The sequence below is a fragment of the Tympanuchus pallidicinctus genome, unplaced genomic scaffold, assembly GCF_026119805.1.
Source record: "Tympanuchus pallidicinctus isolate F22 unplaced genomic scaffold, pur_lepc_1.0 scaffold42, whole genome shotgun sequence".
Lineage (NCBI taxonomy): Eukaryota > Metazoa > Chordata > Aves > Galliformes > Phasianidae > Tympanuchus > Tympanuchus pallidicinctus.
This window is the reverse complement of record NW_026294761.1, coordinates 203714-222685: the sequence shown is the minus strand read 5'-3', so window position 1 is coordinate 222685 and position 18972 is coordinate 203714. Positions and strand designations below refer to the sequence as shown.

Sequence of the window (18972 nt, the reverse complement as noted above, 5' to 3'; positions counted from 1 at the left end):
AGCACCTTGGCTGCATGAGGAGAATTTGCCCTGAATCACATTCATGCCATAGCACAAATCACAGCATTTCACCTCACATTTTCACCTCTCCATCTCAGTGCTCTGCTCTCCATCTGATGCCTCATCTGTTGGTTTATTCCCAAGCTTTATGGGGCCTTCTGTTAGCCTGAAAGCAGAGCCATGCAGGGAACCCAATCTCCTGCACCTTTCTTTCCTCCTGCTACGTTCAGGCTAGAATTATTTTCTTGAGCACAGCATTTTTATTCTATCCTGAATTGTTACTTATTTGTTCATTTCAGAGTCAGTCAAAAACAAATAAGAGGGAACCATACAATGGCTTGGGTTGGAAGGAACCACAAAAAACAGCTGGTTCCAATCCCCAATAAAAAGGAATAAAAAGAAATAAAATTCCTTCTTCTCCTGAGAGCATTTGATTTGGAAGGATGCTCCCACTCTTGGGACCTCTACTGTAGCTCTTGTCGGCACTGAGGTTGCTCTGAATTGGGAATGGTGTTATTTTTGAGTTGTCTTGCAGCGTTTTGATGCTGTTTTTGGAAGAAGTCTGAGAAGATGAGTTTCCTGGCAAGGTTTGCAGGAAGAGGGAGGTTTCAGCCCCTGGTGTCTGGCCCCTGGAGCAAGCTAAGGATAGCAGAGGGAAGCATGGTCATGGCACGGGATTTCTTAAGACTGAGAAAACACAAAGAATGAATGCAGTGGTAATTTCGCTTTGACTTTTGCTACGTTGCTCCAGGTTTTAATTCTTTATGCCTCTAACTTGGATACTGGCATTGGGTGAAAAGTCTCTGCACAATCCTGCGTGAGTGCTATCAGCAATCTGCTCACCCCAAACCTTGCAGCCTGCACTACGTGTGCTCAATGCACAGATAATGTCTTTTCCATCCAGAGACTCCAGTTACATTGAGTTTTCACCAGTAGGTGGCATTCTCTGAGCTGCTTTTTTTTTTCTTCTTCTTCTTTTTATCTTTTTTTCTTTTTTTAATAATAACAATAATAATTAAAGGTGGACAAGGGGAGGGGGGATGTCAAACTCCCCCTGTACTTGCTGAAGTCTGCAGTAAAGCAAAATCTCTCTGTTCCTGTTGGGAAGCAACGGTGGTATTCTCAAACTAAGGGAGAGTGAGGGTCAAAGTCCCTTTAAAAAAAAAAAAAAAGTGAAATACAGTATTGTGCATCTTGAAATCTGAAACCAAGAAACAGAAGTGCAAGGGAAACAAGGGGGGAAGCCTTGCAATTCCTGAGGACAACTGTTGCAAGTGGTGTTTTAAGAAGTAAAATACCTGTCTGTGCATTTAAAGGGTGTTGAATGGCTTTTGGGGAGAAGGCTGTGAAATAAAGGAGATCAAGGGAAGACTTTTTTTTTTTCCTCTCATCTTCTCTGGATATAATGGCCATTGCAAAGCAAAGCATCGCCAGATTTGGCTTGAAGTGTTTCTTCTTTGCAACTTTTCTGCTGGTGTGTGATGGACACAGTGGGAAGAGAGAGAACGGGGGTCCTGCCTGCTACGGAGGGTTTGATTTGTACTTCATTCTGGACAAGTAAGTCAGTTCTATCCGTCTATTTCAAAGCAGTCTTTCTCTTGGTGTGAACTGGGGCACCATGTGCTGGGTTTTTTTGTTTGTTTGTTTGTTAGTTTTGTTTTGTTTTTTTGTTTTGGAGAATTCATTTTGTCCCCAAGGGACTGAGAAACTCTATTGTGGTGATGATAACTTTGGTGGGTGTAGCCTATAATGCTAACATGCTTTGAAAATCAAATGGGTATATAAATTTTGCTGTGGTTGATATCAAACCTTTCCTCTGTACTTGGCACCATGCTTGGGATGAAGAGCAGGACCCTGTTCATGTTGGTTTCCCCACAGTGATATCTGAGGCACTGTGGGGAGATGGTACTGCAGAATTAATTCTGCAGCTGAAAACGTGCAAAAAATGTCTCCTGCCTGAGGATCTGCTGCTGCCCATGTGTCCATGTCCAAGCAGGTAAAGACGAGGCTCTGAGATGTGGCAGCCCTCTTTAAAAGGGTCTGATTTTGGCCATTCTGTTGGGAAAAAAAGCGAGATTGCTTTATTTGAAAGCAAACTTTATTTTTCTCCAGGCTGAGTCACATTTTCTTTGTTCCTGTTAATCAAACGCATATTTTGACTGCCTAATTGTTTGTGCTGGAGATAACTGCCCACTCACTTCTTCATTACTAATTCTGATCTGGATGTGGTAACTGTGCTTATACAGTGGCAATGTGAAATAGATATAAGCTGAGCTTTGGAAAGCATCCTGTTGAAGCAATGCAACAAGCTAAATGTGTTAGAAGTTATGGTTAAAACGATTGTGGTAAATTCCTTAATTAATAGTTAATAGTTAATTAATTCCTTAATAGTTATTTTGAACCTCAAGTTTGGAAATATTGGAGCACGTAAGTGCCAGAGCCATAGCACTGGCATTTTTAACCATAAATTTGAGATAGGAAAATATTTTGAGTTGCCAGCAGCTCTCTGTCTGATCCTCGGAGTGTTTTTCAGTAGCAGCCACATTCCATTTGTACAAATGACTTGGAATTACATAACGCTTTATTGCAAAATACTGGGTAAAATGTAAGGCTGAGATGAGTGAGCTGGGTGTGTTACTGTGCCAGCTGTCCTTATTCTCCGGGGAAATAATTTTTTTTTTTGTTTTACTTCATTCAGTGGAAAGAAGTTCCTCTCGTCTATTGCACAGTGTTGCTTTGGCCATTCTGCTGTTAACTGGAATAATTTATAGAATCGTTTCAGTAGGAAGGGACCTAAAGGGCCATCTAGTCCAACCCCCTGCAATGATCAGGCACATTTACAGCTTCTATTGCTCCACCTGAAAAACAAAGCATGATTTGCACTGCTGACAGCTTTTGCAAACCGAGTTCTCCTGAAGGTTGGGGCAGAATGGGAGGTTTTACCCAATCTGATGGATGTGCTCTGGAATAGCTCTGAGCTATTATTTCAAGTTCTGTGCTGTCCTTTTACTGGAGGAATGACTTTCTACACTTGCTCAAGGAAATTTATGCGGAAATTCAAAGCTTGGCACAAACTTAAAGCACACAGACTCAAGGTACTCAGTGCATATATCAAGGTATCAAAAAAATCCTGCTTGAACGGTTGTAGGTTTCCCATTTTTGGCGCAGAAATCGACTGATACAAAGCCCACTGGTGTTAAAATCACACTGGTCTCCAGTGGAATTTGAAGGAGTCAACGGTGTTCAGCTGCTGGTGTGTGCTGTATTTTGTCTACTGCATTCTGTAGCCTTTGAGGTAGCCAAGGAGAAACTTAGAGTGGTGCAGGAGGTGATCCCATCTTTTTCTTTAAAGCTGTATTTTGTTCTTCAGAATCACAGAATGGCTTAGGTTGGAAGGGACCTTGAAGGTCCTTGAGCTCTGGGCCATCAGCATTCTTACTTAGCTTGGATTTTCTGCTTTTTCTGCTGTTTTTGTTTGTCTTCAAAGATGTTGCTGAAGTCCTGAATGACTACATGGACCTTCTGGCAAACTGTGAAATGAGCATAATAGATCCAGGGTGCACCTTGCTGTTTTTATTAGAAATTGCTTTAAAAATTATGTGAGCTTTGGTGATAAAGATCCTGGATCAGATTTAGGTTTTGAAACATGAAGCATTAATGGCAGTGGTGGAAGAAAGCCATTAAGATATTAAGCAACTTTCTGGGATCAGAGGAGGACAGAACAACAATAAACACAGTGCTGGAACTCACCAGTGCTGGAGCCCTATCCTGACCCTTTGCCTCAGTGCTTGGCCAGATTGAGAGACTACTGAAATCCATTTAGTACCTTGGATGCTGTCCTTATCACAGTGCTGCTCTTGTACCGCTGGGTTACCAGAGCATCTTTAATCTGTGTGAGCACTTGCATGCTTTCGTTAAGCCTTGACTGTTGCTTCCTAAACTGTGTGAGTGCTCCTCTTGGAAGTAATTATAGAATTACAGAGTTGTTTGAGTTGGAAAAGACCTTAAAGGCCATCTGGTTGAACTCCTCTGCATTGAACAGGGACACCCACAACTTGATCAGATGCTCGAAGCCCCATCCAGCCTGACCTTGAGTGTCTCCAGGGATGGGCATCCGCCACTTGTCTGTGGGCAACTTGAAAGGTTTGAAGAAGTACTGCACACACAAATACCCAACTTGATATTCTGAGCTGCCTGGCAGCAGGTTCGATGAAGGATTTGTGATCACATGAGTTGAGATTGGATTAATCCATTTCCCTTTGACTATGATTGTAAAAATAATTAATAATGTGGGTATGGGGTGTTGCAGCTCAAGCTGTAAGATATTTAGAGTACAGTTATCTGATATTTGCTACTTTGATAATATGCAGGATGTAGTCATGCATATTACTGAGCATTCCTCCTAATCATACCAGGATGATCTTAGATGATCTTAGTGACCTTTCCAACCTTTACCTTCCACCTGGCATTGTGGAAGGTAAAGCCTACTGGTGTAGTTAAGTCAGCTGGTCCTACATGGCACATCCTTTAGTGTTTCTGCATGTTTTACTGCAGTGCTGAGTGGTTTTGGTCATGGTCTGAGCCTCCTGTATACTGAATGGTGTTGAAACAAATGGCTGAAGAATAATGGAATGGATGGATTGGAAAGGGCCTTAAAGATCATAGAATCATGGAATAGTTGGGTTAGATGGGGTCTAAAGATCATCCAGTTCCAGCCTCTGCCATGGACTGGTTGCCCCCTACCAGATCAGGCTGCTCAGTGTTCTGTCCTTGGCCCTGGGCACCTCTATGGTGTCAAACAATTTGCATCCCGGATGTGAGATGAGATAGGGTCTTAATTAAGAAAGAGTGAAGAAGTAGTGAGACAATGCTGTATCCATTGCATGTCAAAGGCATTATTTCCTATGCTCTTTACTTTCCATGTGCAAATAGCTGCACAGTACATGTCTGTAAGAAAAGTTGACTCTAACAGGTCCTTAGCATGATGAAGCAAGTAAGGATGAGAGAGAATGGCTTCAAGTTGTCCCAGGGGAAGTTTAGGTTGAGTATTAGGAAAAACTACTTCTCCAAAAGAGTAGTCAGGTATTGGAGCAGGCTGCCCAGGGAAGAGGTGAAGTCACTGTGCCTGGAAGTGTTCCAGAACCTTGGGGATGTGGTACAGAGGAGCATGATTTAGTTATTTTTTTCAAGTGCTCAATGAAACGATGCTGCAAAACTTCTTGGGTCAGTGCCACCTCTGACAACTCGGAGGCATCTTGGAGTTGGTCCAAAAGTAGAAGTTTAAGGAAAATCTGGATCAGCTTCAGTCTGAATCAGGTCTCTGTATGTACTTCTGCCTGCTGCAGTGCTTGTAGCTGCTGTGAAAGCTCTGTCAAAGAGTTTGGGGGTTGGAACTAGATGAAGCGCGTTTGAATAGGGTCATCTTTGAGGTTTCTTCCAACCCAAGCCATTCTATGAGTTTGTGGCCTTGGCTCTATTTTCATCTATGTTGTGAACTAAAAATACCGCTGTGGATTTGCTGAGAAGGTGCAGTAGGAGAAATGGAAATAAGGAGTTCAAGAAGTATAGGAAAGACAAACTAAGACAGTTTGTGTCACTACAGCTCTGGGTTATAGTGCATGGGTAAGAGAAAGGCACCTGCTGGGCCAGCATGTGGCTCTTTGCCTCTGGAAACACTGAGCTATGTGGAGTGTCTCTGCTTTGGATTGAATTTAGATGTACCAAATCCCAGCACAGTTGACCACAAAATGTATCATTCTCTTGTTAAAGGCATAATAGCTTACTTATTCTTAATTTCCACTTATTGGGCTTTTCTCCAGCAAGAGGATTTGGCATTCTCAGTGAAAGCCTTTACGTAAATTGCAAGTTTACACCATCAACCTTTCAGCCTTGCAGCACTGGCTTGCAGATCATCATCTTTTTTTTTCTTGGGAATATGAAGACATAACCTTAAATTTCTCTTTAATTGCCTTGCAGTTAGGCTTTACGAATATTTCTCCTGTTTAGAATTCTTGGCATGCCTAAGGAGGGGCTGCATAAGTGACATTTTCTTTGAGAATTTTTTTTTTTTTTTTTTTAAATCAAAATATTTCTTCTAAATACAGACCTTGGTGTCTTATGCACTGAGACCTTGGACTGATTCAACAGAGAAATGAACTGCACGTGGACTGTAAATTGTTCACCTACAGATGGAAGATGTTTTGTGCTAAAAGAAAGGATCTGTGTGTGGTCAACAGAAGTGTAAGCCTTTATTTTGGGACCCATTTTTAATCTTGCTCTGGTAGACATGAAGAATAACTGTACATTATTACAATTATCGCACTTTGGTGCTTTTGTAGCTGAAAGAAGAAACCATCCTCCACTTGCGGGGTTTTGATCATTGCAGTGATACAGAACTTCCTTATAGCAGACAGAACCTTCTGCTGCTCTTGAGCTTCAGGTCATTTCTCTTCGGTGTCATTACATGAGTAGGAAGGCTCCCACTGCCCAAACCATTTAAATAAAGCAGAATGAATTCACAGATGCAGACAAGTAAACGGGGTGTGCTGCTGACTGGCACATTACGGAACAGAGCAATTGGTTTTTAAGCTTCATTCTGGCAAGTGCTGTTTCAAAAAAATGCATGACTTCAGAGCCATGGAAAATGGCAAGAGTTATAAATGATGACCCACATACCATATGTGCTCTGTGTCTGGATCTCATTCTCAGGTGCTTTGCAGTAATAGTAATTTTAACTGATGGTTAGATTCTGCTCAGTGGTTTGCAACAAAATGAAAAGGAATAATCGCATATTTCTAGGCTAGTGTTGCTGGTCTAAAGCAACCTACATTTCAGTGCAGGATGTAGTAAGTGGTTTATGAACTCTTGACTTTATTGTCTTCTGGAGGCTGACGCAACCATTACAATAATGTCGAGTGTTTATTTTGTGCCTCACCACGTCGAGACAACAAATATCCATTTTCAGACCCTTTCTCAGTGATGGTTTGGCATTGATGGGACTGGGGTGTCATATTCAAGGTCTTAGAGTTATTCCACGCGTTTGAGAGAGATTTGCATCTGGGTTTGAGCTTTGAGTGTCTCAATTCTGTCAGTATACAAGCTAGTGCAATTTGGATGTGACTGAGTTTTTTGTTTGAGGGCAAATCCTAATGTAGATCATTCATCATCTGTTACAAGACATCAATTTTCTCACTGTCTGTGTGGTTTAATTTATTAAGACCAAAGAAACATTGAGCTGTTTGAGTTGGAAGAGTCCTTAAAGGTCATCAACTCCCCTGCAATGAACAGAGACATTTATTTGGCCCTCTGTGATACACATGAGGCTGGAGAACAAGTAATGATTTCAAGTCTTGGTCTGATGTAAACATTTTGTGTCTCTTCCCTGAAGATCCAAGAAACACAGAGACATTAGCAGCTTCTTGTGATTGAGTCTCCTATGCAAGCTGTTACAGAAAGAAAACAGGGTGTCTGCAAGGTTTTATTTATTATTTATTTATTTGTTTATTTTTATTCTCTTTTGTGTAGAGAGAACCTGTGTTGTTCACTATTTATCCAGATGGAGCATATGTGCAAGGCTTCCCATTGCATGTCTCCATCTAAGACTGCCTTTGGACCTCTGGGGTCATACAAAGAAAAAATGATTTGAGGGATCATGGAGAAGTGGATCAGGTGAAGGGTTATACTGAATGGCTGTAAATAAGAACCAGGTGTGGGGAGAAGAAAGAAGGAAATTTATGTAACCTATACAATTTGGTTTGCATGCTTGCAGTATTTCTAGGAAGTGAAGTAATGGTTTTTGCAGCTCAGCAGGGGCTGCTTGTGCCAGGTGTGTAGAACTTGGTTGAATCTATTTGTGGGTATTCATTTAGATTCTCAGCCCTAAGGTAGAGAAGAGTTGGATCAGATGCCTTTTTTTTTCTGTGAAGTGAAAAAGCATTCTCAAATAATCATATTTCTCTTCTCAGGCTGCAGATCAATGAGTTTTTGAGTTTTCTGTTAAAACTGGGTTTGTTTCTCCCCTATAAATATTTTTAATTGTAGTCAATGAATAGAAATAAGTGATGACACATTTATTTTCCATTTCTAGAAATTATTTTTTTCCCCAATATTAATATTCCAATATTCATATAAATGTCCATGCCAGAAGGTGCACTTAGTGCTGGAAGATTCTAGTTAATCCCATTTTTTCCTGGTTCTTACAACATGAAGAATAATCCAATCCCATCCAAATCCATAGCTTATTTTCCTGGGGAGCAGCATTATTTTGTGTTTTGCCTTGAACTGAGCTATGACAGAATGGGAAGCAACAGCCAAGATGTGGACTGAAGGTATTTTACTTTTCATGGTTTCCAGCACGGTCAAAATGTTAGAGAGGCTTAGGAATCTGTTCCTACAACTGCATTTCATTCCCAAAATGAGCTAAAAGCTCTGCACAAAGCTATGGCAAATGAGTTGGTTGAATTCATATAACAGACAGTGCAAGGAGACAGGCATTGCTAACACAGGGTTTATTTGTTTAAGCTCTGCTAAAGGTCTGACATCACTGCCACATGTTACTGTGATGTGTAGTCTCAAATAGTTGCATGGAGCACAAATGCTTTTCAAAGTTAAGTAGGAAATGTAATTTACATTTTAATATTTCTTAAAAGGAAGAATAGAAATAATTCAATGAGCAGTGTGTAAGAAAGCACTAGGCTTGGAAAACTACAAAGCAGCAATTAAATATGTCCTGTAATCATTATTTCCCATAGATCAGGAAGTGTCCTGCACCACTGGAATGAAATATATCACTTTGTGGAACATTTGGCCCGTAAGTTCATAAGGTAAGAGGTACTAATTTGTAGATAACTGAGAGAGGAGGGGTGTCGAGGAATACATTCTGATTTCCCCTTGGGGAACTCACCTAGTGGAGGTTCTTAATGTATTTCTCAGATCATCCCATTAATGGCTTTGGAATTGTTCCTGAACTTCCCCCTGTTCCTGTCCTGTAGGACACAGGAGCAGATAATCTAAATGGATCCTTCTCTCCAGCCTGACTTCTATGGACCAAATTGTACTTTTGCAGGCAGGGAATTCTCATCATTTCTGAGCTGCCTGATTACTACATATTCCTCATGGTATTCCTTGGCTAGAGCTGCCCAGGGCAAAGCCCCATTTGCTGCTCAGTCCTCTCCTGTTGAGTTATAATCTTGGTAGCAATAAGAGCACTTTGAGTTTGTTATTACACATGCATTAAGCTGTGGTCTGGACCTCCGAAGTCACTTCTGCTCTCTCTTTTTCTCCAGCCCTCAACTGAGGATGTCCTTCATCGTTTTTTCAACCAGAGGAACAATTCTGATGAGATTAACAGAAGACAGGTAAGATGTTTAAAAGTCTTTCTACATCTTCCTTCGCTTTCCTTGCTCCATGACCTCCATCTCTCAATCAACAACATGGTGACATCTTTGTTCTTCTCAAATGAATTAAATCACCTGGCCATTTCATATATGACACTCATTCTCCTAAGGTGCCCTAAGGTCTCTTAAAGCAGAAGTTGTCTTCTGAGTTTTAGCTTCTAAATGTCTTTTCTTCAGCAGCTGAGCTTTAAAGCCAGATAGTGCTCTATCTGGGAGTCTGCTTTCCAGACATTTTCAGGCTGTTGTCAAAAAAAAACAAGGCCTCATTGCCTTTGAAATGTCTGTAGGGAGTTTTTTCTGCAAACAAATAAGTGAAACTCCCTTCCCATAAAAACAAACTTGAAAACAGTACATGATTATTATTCTCTTGATGTAGAGATGGGAATGATTTCTCAGATGCCTGAAAACAAGCAAAGTGTTTGGGATGGATTGCAAGAGTGTGTATTTTTGGCAATGACAGTTTGATTGTCATGTTTCTGAAGCCTGTTCTTCTTGCTCCCTTGCAGATCCTCAAATTAATCCCAGCGAAATCTGTAGGATTGATATATTTTTTTTCACTTTGCCTTCAAGAGCTGGATAGGGTTCTTTAATCACTATTGCTTCCTCTGTTAGCTTCACTGCCACGTGGAGCAAAGATATATGTAACATATGTGAAGGCTGTATAAGTCAGCATGTGTTTTACATATTGGATGTCTGTGAAATTGCATACCAGAGCAGCTACTATAGAGAAATGAATAGGAAACTGGCCACTTTCCTAAAGAGCAGTCCACACACATACCAACCTTGAAAAATGTCATTAAAGCCAGGCAGCCTAAATGTCTCTTGCCATTTACCACAACAATAAGTAAAAAGAAAATTAACCATGTGTAAGTTGGTGCCAGAGAAAACCTGCGCCTGCCTCTGTCTGTCTCTCACCCTGTTGCAGGGATCTCTGGTCTCTTAAGGCTTTAAGCTATGAGGCTTGCTATGTATGTCTCCCATGTGGAAATGTATTTCGTATTTATGCAGCTGTCCTAGAAATGTTGACTGGGAACAGGATATTGATATGGCATTAGTCAAAAGCCAGCTGAATTGGAGAGCTGCTGGCTTTTTATCAGAGGTCTAAGAAACAAGGGGTGGGCTTCCTTCCAGTCCTTCAGCCAACACAGTCTTTTTAGTAGGGAAGTTGGAAAAGTGGCAAAACTTTCTCCATCTTCCCCAAGGTTCCATGTGGTCTATCAGCATGAAGAAGCCTGGAGAAGTGAAGTCACTATCCATAGCAGTTTTCAAGAAGAGGGTTGATGTGGTTCTGAGGGACATAGTGGGCATGGTAGGGATAGATTGATAGTTGGACTCAACTATCTTAGCGGTCTTTTCCAATCTCAGTGATTCTATGGGCCTGATGGTGATGATAGTCCAACCATCAACACATCCCCATTAAACCTGTCACTCAGTGTCACATCTACATACTTCTGGAATGGTCACTCCACCACCTCCCTGAGCATCCTGTTCCAATGCCTGAACACTTTCAGAGAACAAATTTTTCTTAATATCCAACCTGAACCTTTCCTGGCACAACTTAATGTCATTTCCTCTCATCCTCTCACTGTTATTGGGGAGAAGAGGCCAACCTCCATCTCACTACCAACTCCTTTCAGGAAAGTAATAAGGTCTCCCCTGAGCCTTCTCTTCTCCAGACTAAACAATCCCATATCCCTCAGCCACTACCCACGCAGATAAACATCCATCCAATCAGACTTTATGGCTTTTTGATTAATTTGCACAGTCAAATCAGCAAGCACAGGTGAGGAATATAACCCATATGCAACTCAGCAGCTCTACTTCTGCAACAGAGGTTTGATCAGTGCTGCACAGGGAATATCTATTTGGAGAGAAATGTGTATGGAGAAGTGGTTGTCATGGCTTTCTCTGGGCTGTGGGAATACCCACAAAGAGCACATCTGCTCTATTTTCTGCATCCTTAGAAAGGTATCCAGACATTACCTTAATCTATATATACATTGAGTTAACTCTTTTTTCTCATCTCTATCTGATTTCGGCCATGCGTGTCTTCACCGGGCTATCAAGTCCTGATACATTTGATCTTGGATATAACAATTCATCTGCATTCATTTCAGGGAACAGATACGTCAGGGTCTAGAAGAGCTTCAGAAAGTCCTTCCAGGAGGTGACACATACATGCATGAAGGATTTGAAAGGGTAACTAGATGCATGTTAGAATGTATTTAAACTGTGTCTGGGTTGTTAGAGTTGGTTGGGATCTGAGGCTGTGGCCATAACCTGTTCACTGTCATGGACAAACAATGCTACTAAAAAGTTATTGCCCTTTCCAGTCTTCTCCTATATATTTTACAAGGTCAGGAGTTTGTCTAAATCTTTACTAGGGAAATCTTGAATTCCTTCCCATTCTGTACTACATGTGCATTTTTGAGCATTGGGAAACTGTTTGTTGAAAAATGCATTGAACACACCTCAAAAATTGAGGTGACAAAAACAGTAACAAATTTTAAAAATTTAATAAAAAAAAATTAAAACTTTAAAATAAAAAAATAACTTTAATACTTTAAAAGTATTCTTCTGCCAGCTTTTTAGTTCTTTATTTTGGAATGTTGAAGCATTTGTCCTTCAGCCTTGCAAAATATGCTTGTGTGCAGTTATGGCAAGAGATAGAAGCATGTGAATATCTCTTTGCAGTTGGTTTGTTTCCAATTGGAGTAGTTGACTTAGAAGTGCTGGAGAGTATATATCAATGGACAGAGGATGTTTCTAAAGTAGGAAGGTGAATGTGATTTCCAGATGGAGTAGTGGGAGATGATGATTGGCCAGCGGTCCTAGGGTTTCTTTGAGTTAATGCTTTAGAAAAGTCATGCAGTGAAAGCCACAGGCAAGAAACTTGTTCTGTGAAGCCAGTAAGAGGTCATCTGTAGGCTACAATCATGACATCCTTGCTGCTGTCTTCTCTCTCTTTCTGGTACATGTGTAGATGCCCACAGGATTATTATTTATTGCTAATAATCTTCTGATTTAATTTCAGGCAAGTGAACAGATTTACTATGAAAATGTTCATGGTGAGAGACTTTCCTGATCCATTAAATATTTTTCCTTCTTTACTGATACCCTTAATTGATTTGAAATGCAGCTTTGCTGCAAGAGAGGTAGTGGGTGGCTCCTGTTCTTACAGGCATGCAATGCTCTTCAGGGTAGTTGCTCCTGAAAGGGAAAAAAAACAGGTAGAGCTTTAAGGGTCCAGACTGGAATAAGTGCTTTTCAGGCCAAAAGTGAGAAGCCTGACTGACTGAAGGTACCTACTGGTGTTAAAACTATCTGGTACGTGATGTTCTTTTCGCTTGAGGACTCAGATAACCATTTCTTCTTCCTTTTGAAACATGAGTACATGGGGATACTCTTCATAAATGTATTTTTCAACAAGAAATTAGTACATGTAATAGTAAGTGCAGTCGCTTCCAAAATATTTCTCCTTTCTTCCTGGTAATTAACATAAAATCTTTCTGCACTGGAAAATACAAAGTGGAAATAAAACGTCTCTTCTTGGAAACTGAAAGACAGGAGACCTGATGTTTGAGTACAAAACCAGTGCTAGTGGTTTTGCAAGGCCATTCATGAATGCAACAAAGCTTCGGGACTGAGCTGTAAAATCCAACTGCAGCAGAAGGGAACAAATACAGTAAATATACTGGGGATTGATAATGTTTTTACATGCTTGTATTACACTGCATGTAAACAGTGCCACACAAAAACAGGTTGAAGAAGCAGTGTACAACTGGGTCCTCAAGCCAATGTTGGCCCATCTACTTTTGCTTTACGAGTGCTGTGCCATCAGCTTTCCATAACAGTGTGCAAGTTTTATCTACAGAGCTCCTACAGACCTGTAATAACTCTGCTGCCAGAGATATGATTGAATTCTATTTGTCTGCTCCTGAAAATTAATATGAACTTGTAAAACCTGAGTTATAATCAATTCAAGGAGAAGACAGCAGTGTTTAATCATGATGCTGAAATATCTTACATAGAGAGACTGAAGAATATAGCTCGTTTTCCTACGAAATCTATTTATATCCTTATTCAGTTTTTCATCACAAGCTGAAACTCTACATTTCTTGAATTTACAGCATTAATAAAATCAGGAATTAATAGCTTGGAACACTTTGCTTAATTTTTCTTGCTGCCTAATCTACTGGTCTGAAATACTGAACTAGTTATTATGAGAGAATTTCTGTTAAAAATCATTGGCACCTGAAAGGAGTATGGTCTAAAACTGGAGTTGTAGGCAGGTGCCCAAATGGAAAGATTGTGCAGAAATTCATGTCTTCTGAAAACTGGTTGGCAGAAGGGAATAAGGGCATGGGATTAATGCTAACCATTTTCAGTTTAGCAGCTCATTAGTAAGATGTTTTCTATGTTAATTTTACTCAAAACATGGGACTAAAGAACTCCGTGTATTTAGGTTACAGAACTGCAAGTGTCATCATTGCACTGACAGATGGAGAACTCCATGAAGACCTGTTTTTCTACTCTGAGAGAGAGGTAAGTCTTGTACATTTTTAGCCAGGGAGAGAGCAAAATGTTTAGTTCTGTTGCTTCAAAGGCAAAATATAGGATAAATCTTTTATCCCAGGGAAGAAAACTTTAATTGAATCCTATAATAGAATCGTAGAATGGCTTGAGATGCTAGGAACCTCAAAGGTCATCGACTTCCAATCTCCCTGCTATGGGCAGCATTGCCAACCTTTGTGTTCTTCAGACATGAATCTTAGAGATAGACATTAACAGCAGCAGTATTTCTGACTCATTAAAACGGAGTCAATTCATATGTTCATAGAAAACAAGTTTTTTTTTTTTAACACCTTCCAGTTTAAAAAAAAAGTTTGGAGGTAGAAATAATCATTTGTGTTCACATCGTTCCTCTTCTCCTTATTCCAGGCCAATCGGTCAAGAGAGCTGGGAGCAACAGTATATTGTGTTGGTGTGAAAGACTTCAATGAAACCCAGGTAAACAAGTGCCCATTGTGTCTGCTGGGGTATTTTGTAAAGCCATTTGGGACAGGCACAAAATCCCGACTTTGTTTCTCTTTCCTCACTCTGACTGCTTGACAGTCTGAAGTGTCTACCTGAAGCACGTTGGTCGTGATGCTGATTTTAAGCCCCTTTTGCCTTCACCTCCTTCTGTAGAGAAGTATTCCTCTGCTCATCTGCCACAATGATTGTTGTGGAAAAGCAGGGAAAAGGCAGAGGATTATCAAATCCATCTGGTGTAAGCTGTAGATAGAAAGTTGTGTGAACTTTGCTTTTTAATGTGTAGTTCTGTGAAAGAAAAATGTTTAAAAAAAAAAATAATAATTATATGGCAATATCTCATTTTTGTGGGACAAAAATAATCACCTTTGTTAGTGACTGTAATATTTTACTGTCTTTTCCTATTAACTCAACAGAAAGACTTCTAAATTTCATGAAATTTAGAAATTCACTGTGTCCATGAATTATATTTCACATGTAACATGAACTACAAGTGGTCCAATCTCTGTCCTCACAGGAAAGGCAATCCATTAACAATCTATGCACAGCACTTATGGTAGTTTTTGGTTTTTTTTTTCACTTGCAAGTGAACGAGTCTTAGAATCATAGAATTACAAGTTGGAAACGACCTACAAGATCATCTAGTCCAACCATCTCCTCATCACCATTGCCACCACTAGCACTAAAAAGTCTTAAGAACTCCTCGTGTGCTGCCTGATGACTAATTGATCTCACTCTTTGCATTTCTGTTTTATTTACTTGCATCGTGCTGTCAGCTGGCAAGAATTGCTGACAGTAAAGATCATGTCTTTCCTGTGAATGATGGTTTTGAAGCCCTGCAGGGAATTATTGACTCCGTAAGTATTTTTAATCATATATTTGCATGTATACGTGTTAGAATTTGTTACCTGATAGTTAAAGATTTAGTCTTATGTTCACAAGGATCCGCTGCCTATGAGTAAATCAAATGCTGTGTCCAAAGAAATCTTAATTGGTGATAATATTGCTACTTCGAGATTGAGTTTTTATAAGCAGTTTGAAACAGAGGAAGCATTGAGCCCAGCCTTCCAGTAGCTAAAGGGAGCCTACAAATGGGAGGGGAGTCAACTCTTTGCAAGTGTAGATAATGGCAGGACAAGGGGAAATAGTTTTAAGTTGAGGGAGGGAAGATTTAGGTTGGATATCAGGGGGAAGTTCTTTACAGAGAGAGTGGTGAGATGCTGGAACAGCTGCCCAGAGAGGTTGTGGATGTCCCCTCCATCCCAGAAGGTTCAAGGCCAGGCTGGATGGGGCCCCGGGCAGCCTGGGCTGGTGTTAAATGTGGAGGTTGGTGGCCCTGCATGCAGCAGGGGGGTTTTGGAGCTTGAGGTCCCTTCCAACCCGAGCCATTCTGTGATTCTATGAATCTTCACATGTTTTGCTCCTTAATATGACATACCAGGTTTAATTTACAATGCACTTTGGGACAATCTGTAAACTGGTGGCCACGAAGTCAGTCAGCAGAGATATGGGCACACTCTATAAGGGAGATTAGAGCACTTTTTGGTCTCTGTATTCCAGTTTGATTGGCATATTTTCTGCCCTGATAGGTGGATGAGGCACTGCTTACCTGCACAGAATCAGGGAAAAGATCTTGCTCTCTGTGCAAAATCCTGAAAACTCTCCTTTCTACACTTGGCCTCCCAGTGTGTTTTATTTTTTCCCCAGACTCATGTTTCCCAATTCAGATTGATCAACTGCTGGCATTTCCTGTAGGGCCTGGGCAAAGCATGTAAGAGCTGGTGCATGCAAATGGCTGGAGGGTGAGCAGTTCACTGGCAAAGAGAGAGGCAGCCTGGATTGTTTCCTTTCCTATTCCTTGTGTACAAGTCATGCAAATAGCTCTGTGGTCTCTACTGGCAAAGAGTAGGGCCTCATAAGACATCTCTATTTCTAGTTCTTAAGATGCTAATTGGTCTTATTCTTTCTTACTTATGACCAGGGCCTCCCTTGCCTGAGCAGGAAAAGCAAGACCTTAGTTTTTCTTTTGTTTTGCTCATAATCATTCTAATTGTATTGCTTCCCACAGCTACAAAGTAAGATGGGAAGTCCTATTAGGGACATGCGTTTTGTTCATTTTGGTGCAGACTTTCTTAGTTGATGTAACACAGATGGAATCTATAACTTTCCACTTGAATCTGGGTAGGGCAGGTTCACCGAGGGGGTCTCATATTTCTGTGTTTACAGCGGCTACACACCATTCTGACCATTTAGTACCATACAAAAAATCTGCTCCCACAGCACAGGCAGTTTTCCCTAGTTCTTTTGCATGCAGATGGAATCCCTTGTGTATTGGGTTTCCAGACACTGTCCAGGCATGGGGCTATGGCCTCAATCAGGTGTTGCATCTATTTTTAAAAAAAGCAAGAAAACAGTAAAAAGCTCTATTTTACTTCCCAGATCTGCATTCCCTTTGCAGCTCTTTTTAATGAATTCCAGAAGCAGTCCTGACTCCTTTTCAGTTGTGCTCAAGATAGAGGTAGACTTCAGCTGATGGGTGCAAGATTTTTCATCCCTGGAAAGGAGGCTCACAAGAAGTAATTACACAGCAGTGACTCTGATTCCTGCTGACAGTGTGGTAGCATTGCCATCTTATAAGGCAGGTAGTGCCTTGCATTGAAGTTACTGCAATAGGCTGTGTAAAAAGGAGGTCTGTGAAAGGAATGGCAAGAAGGAAATTAATCACTGTAGAAAACTAGACTGTAGATTCTTGTTCTAGCCAGAAAACAAGCTGCCTTACTATTCCGTGCCTGGAGAATACCTCATTCTTAGTGTAAACATAGTATTAATGTTCAAAGGCGTATGGGAACTGCTGAATCATGGCCTGAATCTCTGATTGATCACCTGGGGTGAGACTGAGTCAGCTTGGGAGCACAGGTGAAGGCAATTCTCCTGTGCTGCTGGACGGGGTGGAGCCTGGCTGCACCTCTCCTGGACCCATTTAAGAGCTGGCTGCCAGGGGGGAAGGATCTCTGCTGGAGATCTGCTCTGCTGGAGTTTTGCAGCAAGTCCAGAATATGGGTAAGCGTCCTATCTTTTCTGCTTTGGTGTAGTAACTGTGCAGTCAGGCTCTCTGGTATGCCTCATAACTTAACATTTGTACGTTCATTGATTGTACAATAGGAAAGCCCTTTCCTATTGAAAGAGCCACGAGATTTGGAAACCATGGACTTCTTTCAACTCTATGTAAATGCTGGCATAGCAAGGATGCTTAGCCATGTGAGAAAGGGATTGGTTAAGCTACTAGGTACTGGCTGATGTAATGGGAAGGTAATATAAAATAAATCTGGGAGAGATTAGTGCTTGAAATTGCTTTTGAGATGTGTAGACTCGAGTTTGCTCTGGTCTGCAGTGATTTGATATGAACTGCTCTGTCTTCCTGCTGAGGCAGCCCAACTCTTTCCTCCTCCCCCTCGTCTCAGGGAGCAAATCTTCCCCCACCTTTTGCATGTGCAGAGCCGCAGGCTTTGAGGTCTCTCCAAGAGGGCGGGAGCTGGGAGGGGTAGTGCTCGAGACTGGCTCTCTGCTGGGTATGCATCTGCTGAGCAGAGCTGTTGGAGGTGGTGGGTTTGCACATGTCTCGGAACACCCTGCCCTTGCTTTCCAGCCAGCTCGTGGGAGCCAGCAAGTCTTCAGTGAGCAGCGGGGAGGAGCCCTGCTCTGTGCTGTTAACGCAGGATTGTATCGCACTGCCTGAGCCCCACCAGGCTATTTGGACTGTGCTTAAATGAACTGAAACATAAGTCTTAAAAGGAGAGCTGTAGGCGTTCAATATGCTGTGAGTTTTGGTCCTTTCTCTCCTGTAAGTTCCAATGTGATTTTTTTTTTATTAAGCAAATGAATTAATTTTTTTTTGTTTTCTCTCACTGAAACAGTCACTGCTACAACTTGTTTTCCCCCTGTTTAATGCTGGGATTTTTTTTTTGAGTTCATTAGAAATGAGGGAAGAACCTGGTAGTGAAAGCAGACACCTGATTGTTGTAAATGGAGAAACAAGCTGAAGAAACTCCAGAATTTATCGTTTTCCTTTGTACTGTGTTTTTTTTTGTTTGTTTGTTTTTGTTTCATGAGAAAATTCTACGGATCATAACTTGTCAATTGAAAGCAAACAGAGTAAGTCTTAGAAGGAAAACCAGAAACTCAACTTCATCTTCTGCTCAGTGTCTTTGATAGAAGTGCTGCAGGCAGTAAAACATGAAGCAGCGTGAAGTCAGGACAGGATCTGGTCGTTGCTTTCTTTTGATCGTGGAACATTTTTGAGAACTTAATGTGAATGCATCATAGACCAAGTATGAGAAACGATGCTTTTCTGCACTCATCCTGAGCTAGCTGTTCACATGTCACCTACAAATATATATATGCTACAGGTGTTAGGTGTTAGGGAGAGAGGATGAGAGTTGTGTGAAGGAAAGATGAAAGTCATTGTTGGTAGATGGATGGTTGGACTAGATGGTCTTGGTGGTCTTTTCCAACCTTGATGGTTCTAGGATTCTATGATTTCACT

General features: G+C 41.0%; 1 protein-coding gene across 5 annotated transcripts in view; it reads left to right on the top strand.

Annotated features, from left to right (window-relative positions):
* Positions 1–447: 447 nt before the first annotated feature.
* Positions 448–18972, top strand: part of ANTXR1 (ANTXR cell adhesion molecule 1) — an 80754-nt gene continuing 62229 nt past the window's right edge. For 2 of the 5 annotated variants that reach the window (XM_052701966.1, XM_052701970.1), the window contains exons 1-8: positions 448–1557; positions 8751–8822; positions 9285–9356; positions 11513–11594; positions 12430–12463; positions 13861–13940; positions 14337–14405; positions 15206–15286. In XM_052701966.1, coding sequence (XP_052557926.1) covers positions 1406–1557; positions 8751–8822; positions 9285–9356; positions 11513–11594; positions 12430–12463; positions 13861–13940; positions 14337–14405; positions 15206–15286 — 642 coding nt within the window. In that variant the 5' untranslated portion in view covers positions 448–1405. The remainder of the gene's footprint in view (positions 1558–8750; positions 8823–9284; positions 9357–11512; positions 11595–12429; positions 12464–13860; positions 13941–14336; positions 14406–15205; positions 15287–18972) is intronic. The other 3 variants (XM_052701967.1, XM_052701971.1, XM_052701969.1) reach the window with 2 other exon arrangements.